The 20,668-nt window shown below is 39.9% G+C and overlaps 1 protein-coding gene across 2 annotated transcripts in view; it reads right to left on the bottom strand.

Annotated features, from left to right (window-relative positions):
- LOC307018923 (uncharacterized protein) overlaps window positions 1–20,668 on the bottom strand; it is a gene marked incomplete at its 5' end in the record, with an annotated part of 55,004 nt that overhangs the window by 15,031 nt on the left and 19,305 nt on the right. The window contains 6 exons of one of the 2 annotated variants that reach the window (XM_079649426.1): window positions 2,609–2,850; window positions 3,669–3,737; window positions 5,296–5,380; window positions 6,934–7,125; window positions 8,707–9,062; window positions 15,727–17,605. In XM_079649426.1, coding sequence (XP_079505552.1) covers window positions 2,609–2,850; window positions 3,669–3,737; window positions 5,296–5,380; window positions 6,934–7,125; window positions 8,707–9,062; window positions 15,727–17,224 — 2,442 coding nt within the window. Of the gene's footprint in view, window positions 1–2,608; window positions 2,851–3,668; window positions 3,738–5,295; window positions 5,381–6,933; window positions 7,126–8,706; window positions 9,063–15,726; window positions 17,606–20,668 lie in introns of those variants that run through there. The other variant, XM_079649425.1, reaches the window with a different exon arrangement.

Raw genomic sequence — 20,668 nt, 5'->3', positions numbered from 1 at the left:
TTTTAAAATGTGCAGCTTGGATAAAAAAATGGCAGACTGTACCAAAGCTATACAGCTCAATAGTGACTGCCTCTTTTTTTGATTGGCTCCAGTTCAAAGTGTGAATTCGCCATTCATTATTCAGTAGACGTTTCGGGAAATCGGTACATGAAGAGTTTGAAACCAAGCCAATCAAATATGAGAGGAATCGCTATCAACTAATTATTTGATTCAGGGAAAGAAAAAGACAAACTGAAAGAAAGGCAAAAATACAAAGCTGTATTCATAATTAGTTCAAGACTAAAGGAATTAACCATCCCATTTTCTTAATACAAGAACATTCCAAACAAGCTTCCATGAGAGTAGTCAATGTTGACACCATGGTGCGCTCACTAGCTGTTCATGGGTGTGGTACACATTTCTATGGTAACAACAAGCTCTGCGAATCAGAGACCTTTCTGTTACATCCCACTATTGTGTGTTGTGTTTATTTTTACTATCTATCTATCTATCTATCTTTATTTCAAAAAATGAATGGGATATTCACTTTGGGAAGCTCACTATTAAACTCTTTACTCCAATTCTCCTGGGAAATGCGTGGGTTTGTGAATCTGTTTAAACATTTGACAGTTGTAGCACCAATTAAGTGTTAGAATGAATAACGGGCTGCCCAAAAGAGAGGATAATAAAAAAATAAGTATACATATGTCAGCCAATCAGATGAGCTGTATCAGATGGATCGCTGAAACAGGAGCAGATGGAGATGGATAACTTTTCAAAACATGACATTGAGTTACTGCAGGTTAATAGAAATAAAATGTCAGTTTGTGACAAGGGTCGATCAAATGTCAGCACAGAAAACAATAATTACACAATTGGCAATACAAACATGAACTGTAACATTATTGGTACAAACAAGTCATTCAATAACTACTGATGATGGAAGGGCTGATAAAACTGTTGAATGGGATATTTTAGAATACATATTATTATTAGACAGACCAATTTTCATTATCAGTGGAGATTCAGTGCCCCTTATTGTGATGCAGGGACGCCATGTGTCTGTGTGTGTAAAGTGGTTCCACTCTGACGGACGGACAGATTCGAGAAAAACACCAGCATGAAAGAGTGAATCGTGCCAGAAGATAACAATAAGTTGAATGGTGACAAAACAGACAACATTTCCATGTCGACTGCTCCTGTTGCATGTGGGAAAATATGAGGTGATGCCAATTTCACAGAACCATTTGGAGAGGCAGCATCTCCTTCTCCTCACTGATCTAACTCTAATTGGACCATGTGATCATGGCTAAATGATAGAGGATCACTGTGAATGTAAAACAGGGTGTTGCTAAAAAAGGAGCATGCCTGCTGTTTCCTGGATAAATAGGGAGTAGGGGGTGGCATCTTTGCATAGATGGTTTGCAAAGCCTTTCTACTGCTATATGTACCACAATATGCCAGCAGGAGCAGGAGGTGGAATACGGAATATGAATGAATATGAAACAGCTCAAAAAGCACAACAAGCTATATTTGACATCAGTCTCTTAAGAAACGTTTGCAAGCACACATTAAAGAAGAATAGATTAAACTAAATCAATTTTGGATGTAAAGATACATGTAAATAATTGAAAAGAACACATTAACTCGATGGAGACATACAGTGCAAACACCTGGAAATGTATGGCAAGAAAGGACTAACAAAAACATGACAAAAATGTAAGTGGCAACATGTTTCACGAAGGTCCACCAGCAAAGAGGTGATAATGAGAGGGTTGCAAATCCGACTGAATTCAGTAGACTGTGTAGAGCATTCAGTAATCTCTGTTGGTTTTAGTCATTGTAACATCTTTATCTGGATATGTAGTACATCCAACAAATACATTAACCCTGCATCAACACTAACAATTAATTTCTCCATAAATTAAAGTAATTTTATTCTCAGAGATTTGCCTGATGAAAAAATAGTGTTATATATTCTATATATTCTGCAGAGTCTGTTCTACATTTCAATAAAGCACCAACAAGAAGTTTCTCTAGTGCAAACGGTGGTAGAAATAAGGCTTTTGGAAAATGATGGTGAAAATGTGGAGGATTTAAAATGTAAATACAGTTACATCCAGTGCACATTCTAATATGTATTCTCTTTATGTTTGCGTTTACTGTTTCAAAAATAGATGAAAGAACACATGATACAAGAAAAATGATTTACAGTAACTGACACTGACATGCTTTGCGTGGAGGCTGTTCTCTGCTGCACAACACAGCAATACAATAACCTCTTCACCTTGTTTTCTCTGTTATGATTTGATTTGAATAAGGAACGGAAAACAATAAAAACAAATCATTCTAATCATTCATTCAAGTTTCAGCAGGTAATCCTGCTCAGATGTGTTTGTGACACAGCTCTTCCCCTTCATTTGATCATTCATTTATACGTGTTTACGCTGTAGAGTCGAGAATCATGCTGTCATTAAGTTGTGTTTAGGATTTTTTTGGCAGATAATTTTACAAACCAATCACTGCCAAGCGTTTATTATATAAGAAACTACTTGCAAAGTATTTTAAGAATCTTGACAGGTATATCACTGTCCTGAATTATTCATTGACATTTCTTGTACTGTCCTACCTTTCCTCCTCCGGGCTGGTACTTGATGTTGTCGATGGATCCGATCTTGGAGCGGATGTTCTTCAGGTCAGGTGTCGGAGCGTTGAGGGGGCGGGGGGTTCGAGGAGCACGGGGCACCGGCGGCTTCTTCTCCATTGGGCTCTGCTTGGGCACCGGGGGTTTGGTGAGGACACGACGGCGATGACTGGCTTCACCGTTGGTGGAAGCAGCGGGAGTAGTGATGGAGGCGGGGCGAGGACGGGCTTTTGGAAAAAACAGAGATAAAAGTATTGTTTATTTAAATCAAGGCTGAAGAGTCAAAAGACCAGCTATGTGAAGTCAGTATTAACATCAATGAAATGTGTACATATCGCTTGACAGAGTTTATATGATTAACCATGATTGTCACCACCCATAAATAAGGAAATTAACTAAGTCCAGGAAAGACGAAAAAGAGTAGCGTGTGGTCTTTGTAACTGAGGCACTGATATTGATCAAATAATCTTATATATATATATATATATATATATATATATATATATATATATATATATATATAATCTTATACAGTATGTGAAATCACACGTGTAAGACCAATGATATGGTAATTTCCTATAATAGGGCAGTAAAATGACACATTGTTCAGTGAAGCTGGGCGGACGTTTAGAGATTAGGCGCCATTAAACCCCAAATTGGTTGCATCTGGGTAATTTAAGAATCAAGCCAAATTTCTGCCAGACCGTTTCTCATTTGATGTGCAGATTGAGGGGGGTCACAACGGCTAATTAATCGCTTGAGCAATTCAGAATCTGGCTGTCTGCAGTTCAATGATCAGATGTCCCAAATTGTCTTCTGTCAGAAGATCTGGTATAAACTGTAGTGTGTTGCACAAGGTAGGGTACCACTGCATTTTTCTCTTCCTAACATTCTTAACATTGCAGCCAATCAATTAGCTTTACAGTGTAACGTTGACACATTTATTTCAACAACCTTTATTTTATTCTAGTGACATTTCAAATTCCATTAAAACTATATTGCATTAAATTAACTTTTCTTTGAGTTTTTTCTCTTAGCTTGTTACCTGTAGGCTTGGGTTTCTTGGCCTCTTCGGTCTTGTTGTCAGTCTTGTCAGTCTTGTCAGTCTTGTTCGCTGTGAGCAGGAAACACAACACTGTTAGCCTCAATAACTCAAAACCCCCTGTAGCTTGTTTGCTTATAAATCAGGATGCAAAGAAGTGACGTAGCTACACTGGTGGTGTCTGGACAAATAGCCGGGTTGACCATTAGGTCTGAAATACAGTGGGAACAAACTTTTGTGCCATATGTATAAACTGTACACAAAGTAGTCTATGGGTCAATCTTTTCTGACAAATATACATCAGTTTTTTTTCAATAAAATCCACAGCACAAGCATCTCTGGCATAGCTTTTGTAAAATGTGCTACCAATTTAACTTTAACACATTAAACCTCCAATGATCACTATTTTTATTTTACCAAAGAATGATGTTTTTTTTTAGCTTTTTAGGTCTTTTAGTCCTTAATTTGGTTTAACCCACATTTACGGTTTATTCTCAGCGCTCACATAAAGATTGAAGCTCTAAGCTGCTTAAAAAAACCACACTGAGTGTACCTGGCCTGCCAAGCACTTATCTGTAGATAGACACAGCGACAGACTAACTGGTGAAGGAACAGACTAAACAGCGAAAGAGCCACATATTTAACACATTAGCCATAACAATTTTAAAAGGATAAATATTGCTACTGCTTGCAACAAGTCACCAAACACTATTATTAGATTTTTCAAAAATACGCTATAGAATACTTGAGAGGTATGACAAGCTGGAAGTTGTCGTGAATTTTTCTATTGCCGAAATCCCATCAATAGGGGAAGACGCGTGCGATTGCCATAGTCAAGATTTCATTTCCAACACATTTCTGTGGTTGGCTGCTCATAAATAAGTTGCCAAATGTTCTTGATTGATCAACTCTATAGGATGTAAAGCTGACTTGAAGATTGTGTTGCTTGCAAAGTGAGCAAAACTGAGTCATTTCACAGTTTCTAAAGGTGCGACAGTATGTCCATCATGTTGACAAAGTTGTGCTGTATTTGTAATGCTGCCAATGTGGAAGAGGCATAAAGAAATGACACTAAACTGCTGTCATCAGGGCAACAGCAACCAAATTAATGGAGCTCACTCATGCAACTCAAATGAAATATGAACCTCGCAGTACATACAGTAACACTCATCACTGTGAATGGGCTGAATAAATGATATTCTCTGAGTGTGCTGAGCTGAAGCGCACAAAAGGCAGAAAGCCTGTTGGACTCACATAGCTCTCACTGAGTCATAGCTTTCTCAGAGAGGTGAGATGCTGTTTGTGATGCACGGTTAAAAATAGCAGCAGGGTGTCTTTAAAAGACAGCTCTCAAATGTGATACAGTTTAACATATGGTGGCAATTCAGTTTGCCTGTTGCCTGGAGTGCAGCCAGTTTACATTGTGAGTCATTTTCTAGCTATTGTAGAAAGATCAGGTCCTGTTGTAGAGGTCATGTTTGCACTTTCAACACTATGAACTAACCAAAGCAGAGCGGAGAAACTGCCTGTGATAACTCTGTTGTACCACACAATCAGATACAGAGGGCAGGCAAACACTGGAGATGTACAATAAATCATGTTACTGCTGTGTGAGTGTGTGTGCACTTACCAGCCGGGGAGCCGTTCTTACTGGCAGCCGGACGGGTTGTGGGCGTGGCCTTTGGCACAGGTGTCCGTTTTTCATTTTCTGGAGTCTGGAAATTACAATACAAATCACATAACACGAGAAAGATGAGTTGTGAGCGTTTTTGGGAGTTTGTAAGTACGGGTTTTACACTAGTGAAGCACATGAAGTAGTACCTAAAACTTGTCTTTGCCAAGTGAAGTCAGATTGCATAAAAGTCTATGAGAAAATAACCCTTTCTCTAACTTGATATGCTACCTCAGTAAGCATTGTGAAAATCTGTTTATTGACTCAACCTCTATGATTTTGGCAGGGCGAGCTGTGATTGACAGGTCGCTATAACAGTGTTGTCTGGTTTGGGTGTTGTTCGTGATTTGTTCGTTTTAGAACTTTAACCCTTTCACAGTGTTTATTCAAATCATGAAATGTAATTGTTACATTGTTCAGTGTTTGCTTATACAGGTACTTAGTAGCATCATCATGATCACTGCTGATTCAAAAATGCCAAGAAGGCAATAGCCAAAATATCAAGATGGTGGCAGCAAAAAACCAAGATGGTGTGGTCAAAATAGCAAACTCAAGGCTTTCAAACAGCCATGGTGATTACACTTGAGTTAATCATGGGCATTAGCCGCACAATGCAGCCAGTTAGATCACTGCAGCCAGGTGCTGCATTTGCCTCCACCTAATGCAAAACAGGACATTATTTGCTTTCTTTATATAAGCTGTTTGGTGGACATGTTCTATCAACATCACTTTTTATTGAACTGAGGGTCATTCTAATTTTGTTGATTTTGCAATATGAGGATTTTTTACATATGTTGATAGTGACTTATCAGAGAGTCTTAATACATTCAGCTTATATTACTGAAATTCCTCACAGCTGCTCACAATCTGTTCAGGTCTACAGTAATAATATTAAATGTTTTAATTCTTTAAGTATCATGTGACATGACAGGCCACGATTGTTTTTGATTTAGAGGAACAGCGATCAAGCTAATAGATGTACTGCGGTAAACTTATATGATAGCTGTCTAGAATTGTAGTCCATCTTAATTAACAAATTAAATCATTGAGAAATATGGAGGGTATGAGGAGCAAAGATAACAGTTTAATAGGCTACCATGTCAAACAGAATAACATCATTGAGAGAACAATTATTAATGAGTAAACGCTGAACAGATTAGTCTGATAACATTTGATTCAATCTGGGATAATCTAAAAGGAAGTCATCTTTTCTTTGACTTCCTGTACCTCTCCAAGGCTGCTGTAAACTCTCCAGCTTGAATGTTACTTATTTAAAAAGAAAAACTACATAGTTGAAAGTATAATACCAAAATAATTGTTGGTGACCAAATGTTAGTTAACAAGATGTAAATAAAAACAGGTAACCTTAGCTCATATCCTTTAGTATTGCCTCTGTTTGACTTCAAACCAGAATAATGCATGCTGGGAACTATTTAAGTCCATTCAAGTGAGCTCAGTTAAGGGCATTTAGACTGAGCTAAATCTGACTTTGAATATTATTTATGTTTCCAATGTCCAAAAGAACATAAGTACAGAGAGCTGAATAAGGCTAATCTTCATTCAAAGAAAAAATCTACCCATGTGGATTATACTCACCTTTGCAGCCTTGGCGGAGCCAGTTGGCGGCCGCTTCGCAGCGGTAGGTGTGGTTGCCTTGGGTACAGGGCTTTTTTTATTGGCTGAGGCTGTGGTTGGGGAGGGGCGTTTGGCCCCGGCGGCTTCGCCATTGGTGGTGAGGGTGGATGGGCGGGATTTGGCTGAGTTTGGTTTAGTTGAACCCACGTCAGGCTGATGATAATGGAATTACAAGAAGCCACAATACAGTAAAAAAACATAGGAGGGTGGAAAAGAAAGAAACAGGAGGACAGAGGTAGAGGAAAAAATGCAGAGATATAATCTCCGATTGCAATGACAGCATGGTATGGCGGTCAGCCAGCAACCATACAAAACATCTAAAATAAGCAATTTATAGCCTATTTTGAGGGTTAATGAGTGGTAAATTATAAAATTATAAGCCTCAAATCTGATGAAATGAGAAGCAGTTAAAGAGCAGCATATGATACCAAACTGAGGCTTTAGATATAGGATACTCTGCAGACACTCATTATGCAACCACATAATATAATGATGTACATTTAGCACTTCTTACACATACTAAAGGCACAGATAGTTCTACACTAAATGTACCTTCACTAAACAGGTGCTGTTTTGAAGCTTGGTGAGTAATGACAACTCATAGGGCTAGCTGGTTGAACTACTGTAGCTGGCATGGTAATTTCCTACATGCTAGCCAGCTGGGAACATGCTAGCTCGAGTGAGTCACAACAGCTCTCTGAGTTTTGTCTATTTCTCTGCACTGGGCTGTTTACTCCCTCTAGAATTGTGTTCTAAAGATTCTACATCATGCTAATCCATGTAAGGATATTGATAAGGCTCTCCAAAGCTTCCTTCCTGTCAGTTAGCAACTTTTAGCTTATATTAGTTGCTAATGGAAGCATTTGGTCATTTGGATACATATTTGTGCCACTCTTCTCCAGTCTCATATCTGTCTATCATGTGTCTTAAGTAGTTTATTCTCTGGCCAAGTAGAGCTGCAGCGACTATCAATTCATGACTAACTAAATCAATATAAAACTAACCAGATTAAAAATAAAAAGTAATAATCTTATGATTCAACATTCCAGCTGGTTATTTGCTGCTTTTGTTAGTGGGTTAAACAAAACAGGCATTTTTGATATCACATTCGGCATAAAGAAACAATCTTTTGTTATTTTGTAATAATTTGTTTCTGTAAAATGATCTGCAGATGGTTCCATGGGGAAAATAATGAATAGTTGCAGCCATAAAAAGATGGATGGTGCAACACATCTACTCAGCTATGACAGTGGCCTCAGGTGCTAACAGTGCTCTGATTGAAGTGGAAGATGCCTGGGTAATTTCTGCCATCAGCCCGAGCATTGGTGTGTGTGTGTGTGTGTGTGTGTGTGTGTGTGTGTGTGTGTGTGTGTGTGTGTGTGTGTGGACAGGCAGGAAATAGTGTGTCTTGCTCAAGGACACTTTAACATGCTGTTGTTAGACACACCGGATGTGGCAGAGGTCAAAGCTGTGACCTTTGGGTGACAGGCTGTTTCTGGAACCACTGGACACTCTCCCCCTTTAAGTGTGTGAAATTGGATGCAGGAAATGTGTGTGGATAACAGATGTGTGTGTGTGTGTGTGTGTGTGTGTGTGTATGTATGTATGTATGTATGTATGTATGTATGTATGTGTGTGTGTGTGTGTGTGTGTGTGTGTGTGTGTGTGTGTGTGTGTGTGTGTGTGTGTGTGTGTGTGTGTGTGTGTGTGTGTGTTTGTGCGTGTGTCACCCACCTTGTTCTTGCTTTCAGGGCTTGGCAGGGTCTTGCTGCCGGGGCCTGTTGGAGACTTGGCTGTCCCTTTCGCTCCCTTATCATCTTTCTTCTCAGCCAGCTTTTTCTCATCTTCCTTCTTCTCATCCTTGTTGGTCTTCTCCGGCTTGTCCCCCTTCTCTGCCTTTTCCTTGTTTTTCTCCGCGTTCATGTTCTCGATCTTATCCTCCTCCTTGAGGATCTTCTCAGACTTTTGGTTCTTTTCTGGACCAGCGTCCTTCTTCTGCTGCTCTTCTTTCTTGTCAAAGGTGTCCAACTTGGCTGTTTTGCTTGACATTAAGTCTGTCTTCTCCTGCTTGTCCTTGTTGTCAGATTTCACTATGAGAGAGAGAATGCCATTGTCAGAATCACATTTATTTTAACAAAATAAAACTTGCTTTCAAGAAATGTCTCGAGATGTGTCACTATGCAACAACATGTTTCACTGTATAAATAAAGTACAGTATATGACGTTTACAAGTACAACTTGTTAACAGCACGATCTTTGGATGGATAGGAGCTGTTGTATAATGAGAAAAAGGAAGATGGATGCACAAAGGTTTTGGTGATTTTAGGTTTTTCACTTGAGAAAGTGCAAATTACAGTGATGTTGAAGGATTTTTTGGTTTAAGGCACAAACACTTTGGTTTGGGATGGCTTTGGTCATGTTCAGTCATGTTCTTACATTATCAAATATAATTATACAAAAGTAGGAAAATTGCACAGCAATGCCATTGTACTCTTTTTGTGGGAGTTTATCAGTTGTCACTCTGACACACCTATTTCTAATTCTTAAAAGTGGGGACTCAAATGATTGAATCACCAACATTTAGCAGGAGAGAGATTTAAAAGAAACAGTCAAACTGGGATTTGCAGCAGAGGCTGAGATTTCTGGACTTTTAGTCCTTAGCATGGATCAAGATGCTGATTTGAACCTTAATGCATATCTGTGGCACCTTTACTTAAGACCCTTTTTGCATGTCCCAGTCTTAAAATCATCATATCGTCAGTTTGCACACAAATCTGTTACAAATCTGTTCACTTCAAGCCTAATCCAGGATAACCTTAATGACATAAAGCTGTTCCTGAGTCACAGAGCACATTATACAACTGTTTCCAAAGGCTCAGTCGTTCTCCTTATGATCAGTTACCCAACTTCATGGGAAAAATGTGTGGCGTTCCAATTGTATGTATTTTCTGTATTCCTAAGATTTGTCCTGTAACTTTCCATTATAGTGATGTATGGAGCAACATGTTCATGCAGGTGATGGCCAGTAACCAACCAGAGCAGTTTGACTGGGCCATAAGCGACCGTATAGACCAAATAGTGAAGTGTTTTTATAGAAAAGTTATTGTATGCGTGTCGTTTATTAATTAACTCAAAGGTTGAAAAGTGTATGTCCTTGGTTCAGTGTTCTTCATGTGTTTTCCAGGATAATGTAAACACCATGCAGGGACATCTTTCTTCCTTAGAGGAAGCACAAGGTCAACTGGGTTGCAGAACCAATGTTGCCAACAGCTGATTCATAGCGTGAGCACAGAATAAGAAAAAAAGAGGGATTATAATTGTAAGCAAGGGGGAAGTGAGACAGGGAAACGTGCACAGAGGGAGACAGAGACATAAGGAGTTCGGGGAGGTTGACGGGGTTAAGGACAGACAGCCGGCGGGGCGGAGGGATGGGGGACAGAAAGAGACAGGGGCTCTTTGTTGCCACCAAGACATCACTTGCATAACAGTGACACTGGACCAGCCTATGCTGTGCCCTAATGTTCCCTCATTACCCCCTGTGCTGAGGTTTGCAGTGCAAGAACTGCTCGATCTCCTCTGAAACTATGCCAATTTGCTGCCAGTGTGTTTTCTCTAGCAATCAAGCCGGCTACATAGAGTGTGTCCCTCTAGAACGATGACTACCATCAAACAAGATATATTTTGTTATGTTACTTTAAACCGTGATTGCAAATTAGCTCAGCCCGGAGCCTTAATCAGAATGAGACTGTAATTATGAGCATGGAGTATTCTCAAAAGAGCGGCCTACATGTATGTGTTGCCAACTGTAAAAGCTCAAGTATGTTCAGAGTCCGTCTACATTTTGGAGTTTGGTTTTCCTCCTGCATCTCTGATCTCGTTATTCGTCCAACATTATTTTTTTGTTGTGCTTCATCAAGCTGGGATCAAGTCAGTTTTTTGCTTGCAATTCCTCACTGATTTAATGCAAACTCATCACTTGCTGCAGCTGCTTCGCAAAGCCTCTCAGTAACACCAAATTGTTTCATGAATGTTAATGAGGTTGATTCAAAGATTCCTTGCAGTGTTTTGGTCCAGTCTGACTTTGGTTTCTGGCATCTATGCATCATTATTATAATTGTTTTATTTCCAGCAAAGCAACTGAAAAGATGGGTATACCTTACAATACTTAGCTCATGACAACTGTAGTTCACTGCCTTTTCTTTGGAAACTAAAAAGGGAAATTCATTCCTTAACCTACTCTGGGTGCTGTGGCAAATTCTATTTTGTTCTTCCAGCCACAACATAAAAATACAGACTTTAACGAGCTCCACTGATTAAAGATTGATCTGCTATAGCATTGTTCGACTCATTATTGATCCTTTTAAAAATAAAAATAGATGCAACAGATCCAAAGTATTGTCGAACAGAGATACAGTAGAGCAAGAGAAAAGGCCACAAATAAGTTATTTTTCTTTATCACCAGATGTGCTGATGAAGCTCAGAGATTTTGAAAATTGATTCTAGATTTTAGGATTGCAGTAAAGAAAAGTCCGCTGGGGCAAGAAAAACAAGTAGTCAGACAATCATATATTTTGTGCAGACAATAGAAAATAACGTTATTATTACCCAAACTGTCCTACAGTTTACGTAATAACTTCCTGCTTCAAATTTGCGGTATTATTTGTATCATTGCACAGTTGTTAACAAGTGTTAACCCTGACAATATCTGGTTTCAATAGCCTGGAATCTCTGGAAATGTCTATTGTGCAATTTTGAATTGTTCCTGCCCCGCCATACTTTGTTGAAGCGGTGTTTCAACAAAAGGTACTTTTTTTTAGCATCATCAATAGAAACAATGATCATCACAAAATCACCCTTTAACTTGGCAGATATTTTAATTGCATATCGAGTATGGAAAGATGGTAAATTGTTATATTTCTTTCCGTTTGGGAAAATCTAATTGAATGAAACCTTTGGAAACGGACAGAATAGTAGGTTTCAACAACAACATGAATCTCACAATGGAAAATTAAGAGTGAAGGGCTGAAAGCACTCACAACAAATCTATGTACACAGTGGGGGCTTTATTATTCTAATAGACTGTATCTATCTTTAGGCTCATGCTACAGTAGTTTACATCACTGTATCACTGCACCCTGCGACACAGGCTATATGACTCATCCAACATGAAACGGCTGGCTGTGAACACAGAGGATCTATCTAATATCACGCCACAAAACATAGCTGCCGGCCACCAGCTGTGTGTGTGTGTGTGTATGTGTGTGTGTGTGTGTGTGTGTGTGTGTGTGTGTGTGTGTGTGTGTGTGTGTGTGTGTGTGTGTATGCGTGCGTGCGTTTGTGAAAAAAGAGAAATAGAGAGAGAGAGTTGACTGCCACGTAAATCAGAGCATGACTAACATGTGAAAGGGTGTAACATCTGCCAAGGACAAACACATTCAACTTTGGAGCAGATCCAAAACAAGGGAGATACATTAATTGTGTTACTTTGACATTGTGAGTTTAGGATTTTTTGCAGCTTGAACAACTCGGAAACATAGGAAGGAGTATTAGGGCCAAACTTAAAAAAAAAACAGAGAGATTTCGAGAATAAAGTCGTAATAATACGAGAATAAAGTCATAGTTACGAGAATAAAGTCGTAATATTACGAGAATAAAGTAATAATTACGAGATTAAAGTCGTAGTTTCATAAGTGACTTGAGGAGCGGACTTGGAGGAGATTGTCTCCTGCAGGAGGAAACGGCTGGTTCTGGCCGACTACATTATATTACATTGCATTTAGCTGACGCTTTTATCCAAAGTGATTTACAATAAGTGCATTCGACCAACAAGATACAACCTTGAAGAAAACAGAATCATATAAGTACATCAGGTTTCATAGAGCTAAAACATTTCAAGTGCTACTCAACTGGCTTTAGATCAGCCAGTCCTTTATTAGTGTATAAGTGTTTTGTTAGTAATTCTATCGCTCGAAGTGGAGTCAAAAGAGATGAGTTTTCAGTCTGCGCCGGAAGATCTGCTGTCCTGATTTCAATGGGGAGCTCATTCCGATTCCACTTCAAGGCTATCGTTCGACTCCTTCTGGATCCAAAGCCTTGAATACAAGTCTCATCGTTTTTTGTGAAACAACAAATCCCTTTGAACAGCTCGTAGATGTAACCAACGATAGCCTTGTAGTCGGCCAGAAACAGCCATTTCCTCCTGCAGAAAGGAGACAATCTCCTCCAAGTCCGTTTGGTTCTTTCTTCGAAATAATAGACATAGTTTCTTGCACAACCTTTTCAAAGTTCTAATACTTATGATAATCTGATGCTGATATGCCAAAAGATTAAGTATTTTGTTATTTGAGAAACCTAAACTAAAGTACTGCTTCACAAGATGCTCCACATTCCTCATTTTATTGCAGGACGCTGCCGTTGTCTCCTTCTCAAGTCACTTATGAAACTACAACTTTAATCTCGTAATTATGACTTTATTCTCGTAATATTACGACTTTATTCTCGTAACTATGACTTTATTCTCATATTATTACGACTTTATTCTCGAAATATCTCAGTTTTCTTTTTCTAAGTGTGGCCCTAATACTCCGTCGTAGAAACAGATAACAATTCTTAAAGCTAATAAACATTTATATGCAACTACTGTATGCGAGTAGCAAGTGAATGCACCATTGGCCTAAGTGCTACAGTATGTTCGTTGCATATCAAATTGTCCCTCATTTACTATTTGCTGCTAGGTTTTTGACAATAGTGCAAATGCATTGGCTCTATGCTAATGTTGATTTAAGTTTTAGTTGAAAATACAGGACTGGCGACATTCTTCACTTGGTCATCAGATAAAAATTTGCATCAGAAATGGCATGCTTAGCTTTTTTCAAATGTAAATGTCTCTTTTAATGTGACACACCATGATTTTTGTCCAGAAGAAGAAGTGTAAGGTTTGAAACTGGGGCACTGACTAACCACATGCAGGTGGTGCACCTGTTTGCCTTTCCTCTCATTCAAAGCTACAATGTGAAAGATAAATTCAAGCGTTTTTCATTTATTGGTAATTTTTCCGTCTGGATGTGCTGTCCCCAACAAACGGTAAGCGAGGGTCAAAAGATTCCAACATGACTGCAGGTACCTGAGCCCGTCTGTTTAATGAATTGGTTGTTTTATCACTGTTTGAGTTCCTTGTTTCACACTTTCACAAGTGTCCTACACCCCTCCCCTTACAGTTGTGTACTGTGTATTATTCAGTGTTGATCTATTTCTATCTTTTTGTGCCAAATCAACATGCTGTCTACTGTCAGCATGTCTGTGGGGGTGTGTGACTTTCAAATCTGTAAGATTCACGTCAGTGGAAGCTATTCACCTACACACATGTACCCATGCACGTATGCTCACACACGCACGCAAGTTGCTAGAAATAGCTGCTCTATATTTGAATGACTACAGTCACAGTCAATGTCTAATCAATGTCCTAGCTTTTCTCTGCCTACTGCAGTCTGAAAAACAGAACATACAATAGCTGGATGAAAGAGTAAATCACATTGGCAGAGAAATATACAGTGTATTCTCATTACCTTTGTTATATGAAGCCATATAATATATAACGGTAATAATCCCAACCAGCGATTATTTTATGTTCTAATCCCTGGGCTGGTCGTTTCATAATCCTCTGCCAGCTCCCTCCACACACTTTCCCTTTATTTTGTCATCACTATTAATCTACATTTGTGAAAATCTCCTTGCATTTGACGTAAAAAGGGGGTCATTCAATCAAATCCAAAGTGCTCCATGTGTGACCTCAAAGATAAACCTCATATACCTTCTTTAAACAATACCCCACTTGTTGACATGTACAACGCGGTCTTAAATTAATTAACCAACTAGTTAGTTGCTACTCCACCTGGCTGAAAGACTACAAACTGGGTAGAAAACATGAAATGGATATATAACTATAAATAGATATTTTGGCAGCAAGGCTTTCCCTGTCAGTGGAATGTAAAGCTTGTAAAATTGAAAGCAGTGATAATCAATACAACTCTGACAAAAAGGAACACAAAGAGGCATAATGGAAATCCACAGGTGGATAATGGTATAGTCCATCAGCAGAAATGGCCAAATCAAGACTGAAAGGATGAACATAAAGAATGTTCAGAGCCACTGACTGCAACAACATGTTGCATGTATAGTGCTTTCAAGCAAAGTGGCAACCAGCAGTGTGGCAACCTCCAAATGATATTTAAAAATACACCTCTTTTCAGACATAGCTGAAGTTGGAAAATAATGCACAGAGAAAAACATATACTTAGCCAAATGCAATAAGCTGTGATGCCATGGTTGTGCTCAGGTGCAGCGGCAGTAAGGACAAAAAAAGATTTCAAGCAAAGAGATGAACAACTCCTAAAAAAACAAATCACATTTGGGCTAGGTGTGCTGTAGAAATAGCACTTTAAATATCTAAAAGAACTGTGACTAGTTAGCTTTGGTTACTCCTACAAGTTTCTGATGCTGAAGACAACATCAAGCAAGCTTAAGAAAATAAAAAAATTAACAATAAAAAAAACGTCTTCTAGTTTCAGTAACAAACCTCTACCTCCTAGTGGCCATATTGGCTACAAACCCTCTAATTCCACCAAATTAGGTTTACCTGGTCAATCTACCCTTTAAATTAACCTATATATTGTATCTATCTATATGTATTGTACACTGTTTGTTTTCACATACCCATTCCAACAGATACAAAAAAACGCTTGAAGAAACTCTTACCCTTTGTGTTTAGTTTAATATCTTGGGTGCTGTTAATGGGCGTTCCTGTAGGGAGGGGTACAGGAAGTAATAGATTGGTCTCACAGCTCCCTTGATGCCTCTTAGGAGGTGGGGATGATGGCAATACACCTGACCTCATTAACGGGGCTGACAACATTGTTGCCATTTCGGCTGCAGCTTCTGTGCCATCGGTGACCGTGAGCGAGCGTCGGACAGCCACGTGTTGGTAGGGCGACCTGGGTGGGCACGCTGTTCCCATTGGGTCAAAATGCGGCATGTTTGGTATCATTCCTGGCAAGCCTCCCATACCTGTGGGGTACGCTCCAGCCATCATCATGGGGACAGACAGGTGGGAACAGTCAGACATAGCCCGTCTCACTGCAGTCCGCTGTGGCAGTTCACTGCTTTGGCTAGTTTTTGTCTCTCTGCTCAAGACAGCACATGATCCCATTCTCTTTTCCTCAACACAACTTACGTCCTGTGGTGACATGCCTGTTGCGACTCCTTTATCTGTAAGGCTTGAATTTTCTTTTTCCATCCTCTTCCCTTCTACACACCGAACCACACCAAGATTGGCTGAGGGTGGAGGTAGGCCTGCTGTGATACGGTCTTTACTTTCGGTTAGGTTGACAGCAGAAGGAGCAGTGCCAGTAGACTGTATATCAACTTTACTTTGCTTTCCTAAACATGGCTTGAGCGTTTGATTAGTTGGAGCTCCAAATGAACTTTCTTTCAAACTTCCGAGTAGCCCTTCGGAAGTAGAGGACGTATCAGATTTCTTCTCCTCTTTATTCCCAGGGCTTGATCTTGTACTTCCAGTGAAACCAAGATTCAAAGGGGGAGGCAAGCACTGTGTAGACACTTGAGATCCCTGGATGTAAAATCCATCCTTGCCTGAATAATTCTGTCCAAAGTTAGAGTCTGATGTGGGTTTACGATCTAGCGCAGAATCCGGGAAGGTTCTTCCATGTGAGATAGAAGGGGAATGTATTGAAGAAGAAGGGGAAGAGTGAGAAGATAAGGGGCTGCTGGGGCTTTGTCCTGTACTCCCTAATGACCCCCCTGCCCCTCCCAGCCTATGTCCATCCTCCCTTGGCCTTCCGTCTATGGACCCATCATCCTCTATCTTCAGTGCTGGCATCTTTAAGCTCTGCGTTCCTGGTGCTTCTGCCGCCATCCCATACACAGTCCCCTCGACCTTGCCCCGCCCTAATTTAGCTTCATCTTCTGATAAAGTTATTTTTGATCCCCCCTGTGATGCAGCAGCAGCCTGCCCCCCCGGTGCCATCTGGCCTTGGTAGTGCCAGTCACTGCTCCGGTCGGAGGCCAGGCTGGAGGTGGGCAGCAGAGTGGAGCCCGGGACCACAGGGATGTTGGCACCAGAGAGGGTAGTTTGAGGTTTGTGCTGCTGCGGATGCCCACTGGAAGGTTGTCCGTACCCGCTGCTTCCACTAATAATGCCAGGCTGCTGCCAAGGCGAGCCAGACAGAAAGGACATTCTCCCTCTGTTGTCTTGCCCTTTTTCTTGCTAGGTCAGTCTCTTTCCAGTTCTTTCGTTGTTGTCTTTGTAATTGTTGCTTCTTCTTTATCACTGTCTCCAGGTTTCCTGCTGTCTCCTGCTTGTTTCTATCTCCAGTAAGTGTCCTTTTACTCTTCCAGGATGCAGAAACGTCCTCAGTATCCAAAGTGTTATGAGCTTGGAAAGTACAGTAAGCAATGCATCCTCTCTTTTTTTCTTTAAGATGATGCCTCGGAGTTCTCTGTGGGTTCAACTGTGCTGATGTGTGTGATGTGCATGTGTTTACAGGCAAGGCAAATGAGTGTGTGCGAGTGAGAATGTGTGTGTCTGGTTGTCTCTGCTTCTCTCTGAGCACTGCACGGATCAGCTGTGGGGCTAAATTGTACCTTGCTCTCTCTCTCTCTCTCTCTCTCCCTCTCTATCTCTGTTTTCTTTCTCTCTCTCTCTGACATCACACGGTCACATGACAGCCCGGAATATTCCCTCATTCGCCAGAGCACAATTTCAGCATCCAGCCCCTAGCGACAAACTTGCCCAAGCATACCCAGATGAAAACACATGATCACACACATACATTCACACGCATAGTGGCAAACATGCACACACACTGATCAATGGTTGCCACAGTCTTTCAGCTGCCATATGACTGCCACTGTTCACATGTTGATACGGAGTGAGATTCACAAGAGAGATTAGTGAGACATCACTGAAGACTGTAATCATCCTGACTAGACTCTGATTGGACTCTCTGATTCAGCCCATGATTGGCCATGGAAGTAAAAAAATTAATAAAAGATAATATTATTTTTAAAGCCTATAATTTTTCGCCCTTGACGTCATGAAATGGTACTGCATGACCTGAATAGTGTGCTCTCGTCTTGATTAATGTGTGCTCTCACTGAAATTATTATGTGCGTGCCATTTTTTGACCCGCTTACTGTTTAATAACATTCACTGGTTTAGTTGACAATATGTCATTTGATTAAATAAATGGTATATTGCATTGGACTAAACTTTTCTTGGCAGTGATTGTGGCTTGCCTGACGCCATTGCAACATGTTGCTTTCATTGTTGTTCCTTATGACATTAAGTTGAGAATGGAAGAATGAACACAGACTGTTAATTTGTAAGGTGAGCATCTTGCATTGTTGATGTATTCATCTATTGCTGAACAACTAATCACATTGATTAGCTTTACATTAAATCAAATCACAACCACACTAGCATAATTAGCTTACTGCAAACACGTAGCTCAAGATTTGCATCAACCAGCTCCCTTTTTTCTCTCAGGATTAAATGAGCAAACCAGGTATAAAACCCCAGAGAATACTAGATTCCCAGTACATTTTCATGGGACAAAGAGGATTGCAAAGAGATGCAGGCTTGATGCAGGCAGGCATCCAAAACAGCCAAATTAGATTATTCTGGCGAACCGTCAGGGCCTTCAAGGTATTCAGAGAATACCCTGGAACACTCAGATAAAACAAACAAAAAATCGATTTAATTATATAAATAAAATGTATATAAAATGAATAAAGGAGAATTGTATCTGTGTTGTTGATCTGTAATATTACAGTGTTACGTTGATTTGTTTGTCCTTCTCGGACCATGCACTACGCATTTCAGTGGTTTTGTGTTAGAAAAGAAAGCAACCAATCAGATCTTGTTCTGTGTAGAACATCCTTCAACCAAGGTATTCTACATCCTTGATAGAATGCCCTGGCCGTTGCACGGAATGAGAGCGTACGTTTGGATTGACAGTTTGATCAACCAATCATATATTGATTTGTAGCCAATGGGCGTATTCTTTCAGTGTTTCCCTCGGTTGCAGGGTACTCTCGAAGGCCCGGTAGTTAACCGGCTCGAGGCAGAGGATCTAGATAGATGAATGCGATGAAGCAATTCATGCCGTTTTATTGTTTTTAACATTGAAATGACAAGTGCAACAGGTGAAGATGAAGTTGTTGCGGAATTGTTGTGAGTACCCTTTTCAAGACGACAATTCAGTGAAAAGACGGAAATTATAATGCCGCGGAGGGGAGGGGGGAGTGTCTAGATAGACACGGTTCGCCACTGGATTATTGCAAATTATAAATATGAAACTTTTAATTTGTGTAAGAGACTTCCTGCTGCCTGTTCGTAAGAGATCATGAGGTCAACATATTTAATACATTTCCAACGCAAAATTGGATTGAGTTTTGCAACCTGATGAATGTACAATAAATCCAAGTCATTAGCATCTCGCTTTTTTTAGGGCCTCCATGGTCATTTGACATTGTTATCCTTATTGAAATGATACGTTTTTCCATTATATCTGCTTTGTATCATGTAAGAATATACCACAAAAAAAACACAAAGAAAGTGAAGCTCAGAAGCAAGGACATTTTGACATGTCATAGCTGAAAAAGTGAATAACATTAGTTATGGATGCATCCCTGTTGCAAGAGTTGAGTTATTGGCATGGCTACTTGAAGGAAAAAATTGAACTGGGTCATCACAAATGTAATCAACAAAAATAACACCTGTGTGGAACAGGTCAAAATGTCTGCAGTAAAAAACTGGTTGTGTCATAGCACAGAAGAACAGCGGGGAAAAAGAGCACACATTTCATATGTTGGACAAAAGGAATACATTTGAGCTGGACCCTTTAGCTGTCAAATATATAAATAGTTGGCGTTAGGCAATTCCTACGGTGCCCCTATGTTAATGTTGCACCAATGTCACACCGCTTATAAAGTGTCCAAACTCTTCTTTAGGCCACCTGATTCAATATATAGAACAGGACTATATAAAGCTAGGGTGAGCCGAGTGTAGATTTCTACTCTATCCATAAAAGTGGATCCTTCAAGAATGCTGCAATATCCCACTCCTCTCCTCTCAGGATTTGCACAACAGCTTTGCAAGGAGGATTAAACCTTTTCTGATGCAAAGAGTCTCAGCCTCTCCTATCTCCACGTTTTTGCCTAGCACTGACTTTCTGGACTCAGCTGAAAAACTGAATGTGTAGCAGCAGCTAACTTTCAGTATTACACTACTGTATCTACATGAAATTGCAGGCTTAAGTAATACAATTCATAATGTATATCTACATTCTAGGCATTTAACTGATGCTGTTTTCAGGGTGACCTTGTGACGTTCTGCACTCATATCATCATCTCCACGCTCGGCCGAGAGCATAAATTGGCTTCAAGGAGTGCAACCATCTGGAATACAGCAGTCTCTAGTCATATCATTTCTTCTTGAACTGGAAATTCTTCAGGATGCTTAAAGCATTGAGGATCCACATTAAAATTGGGAACTTATACAATATGTACCATGTGCATTTTTCATGTAGTCAAATAAAGGGTTTTATTATATTTTCAAACTATATGTTCTGTATTGTAGAAACATTTTTTGGAAAACAGAATTATTTTTGAATAATTG

The sequence above is a fragment of the Notothenia rossii genome (genome assembly GCF_949606895.1).
Source record: "Notothenia rossii genome assembly, chromosome: 9".
Taxonomy (NCBI): Eukaryota; Metazoa; Chordata; class Actinopteri; order Perciformes; family Nototheniidae; genus Notothenia; species Notothenia rossii.
This window is presented reverse-complemented; position numbering and strand designations above follow the sequence as displayed.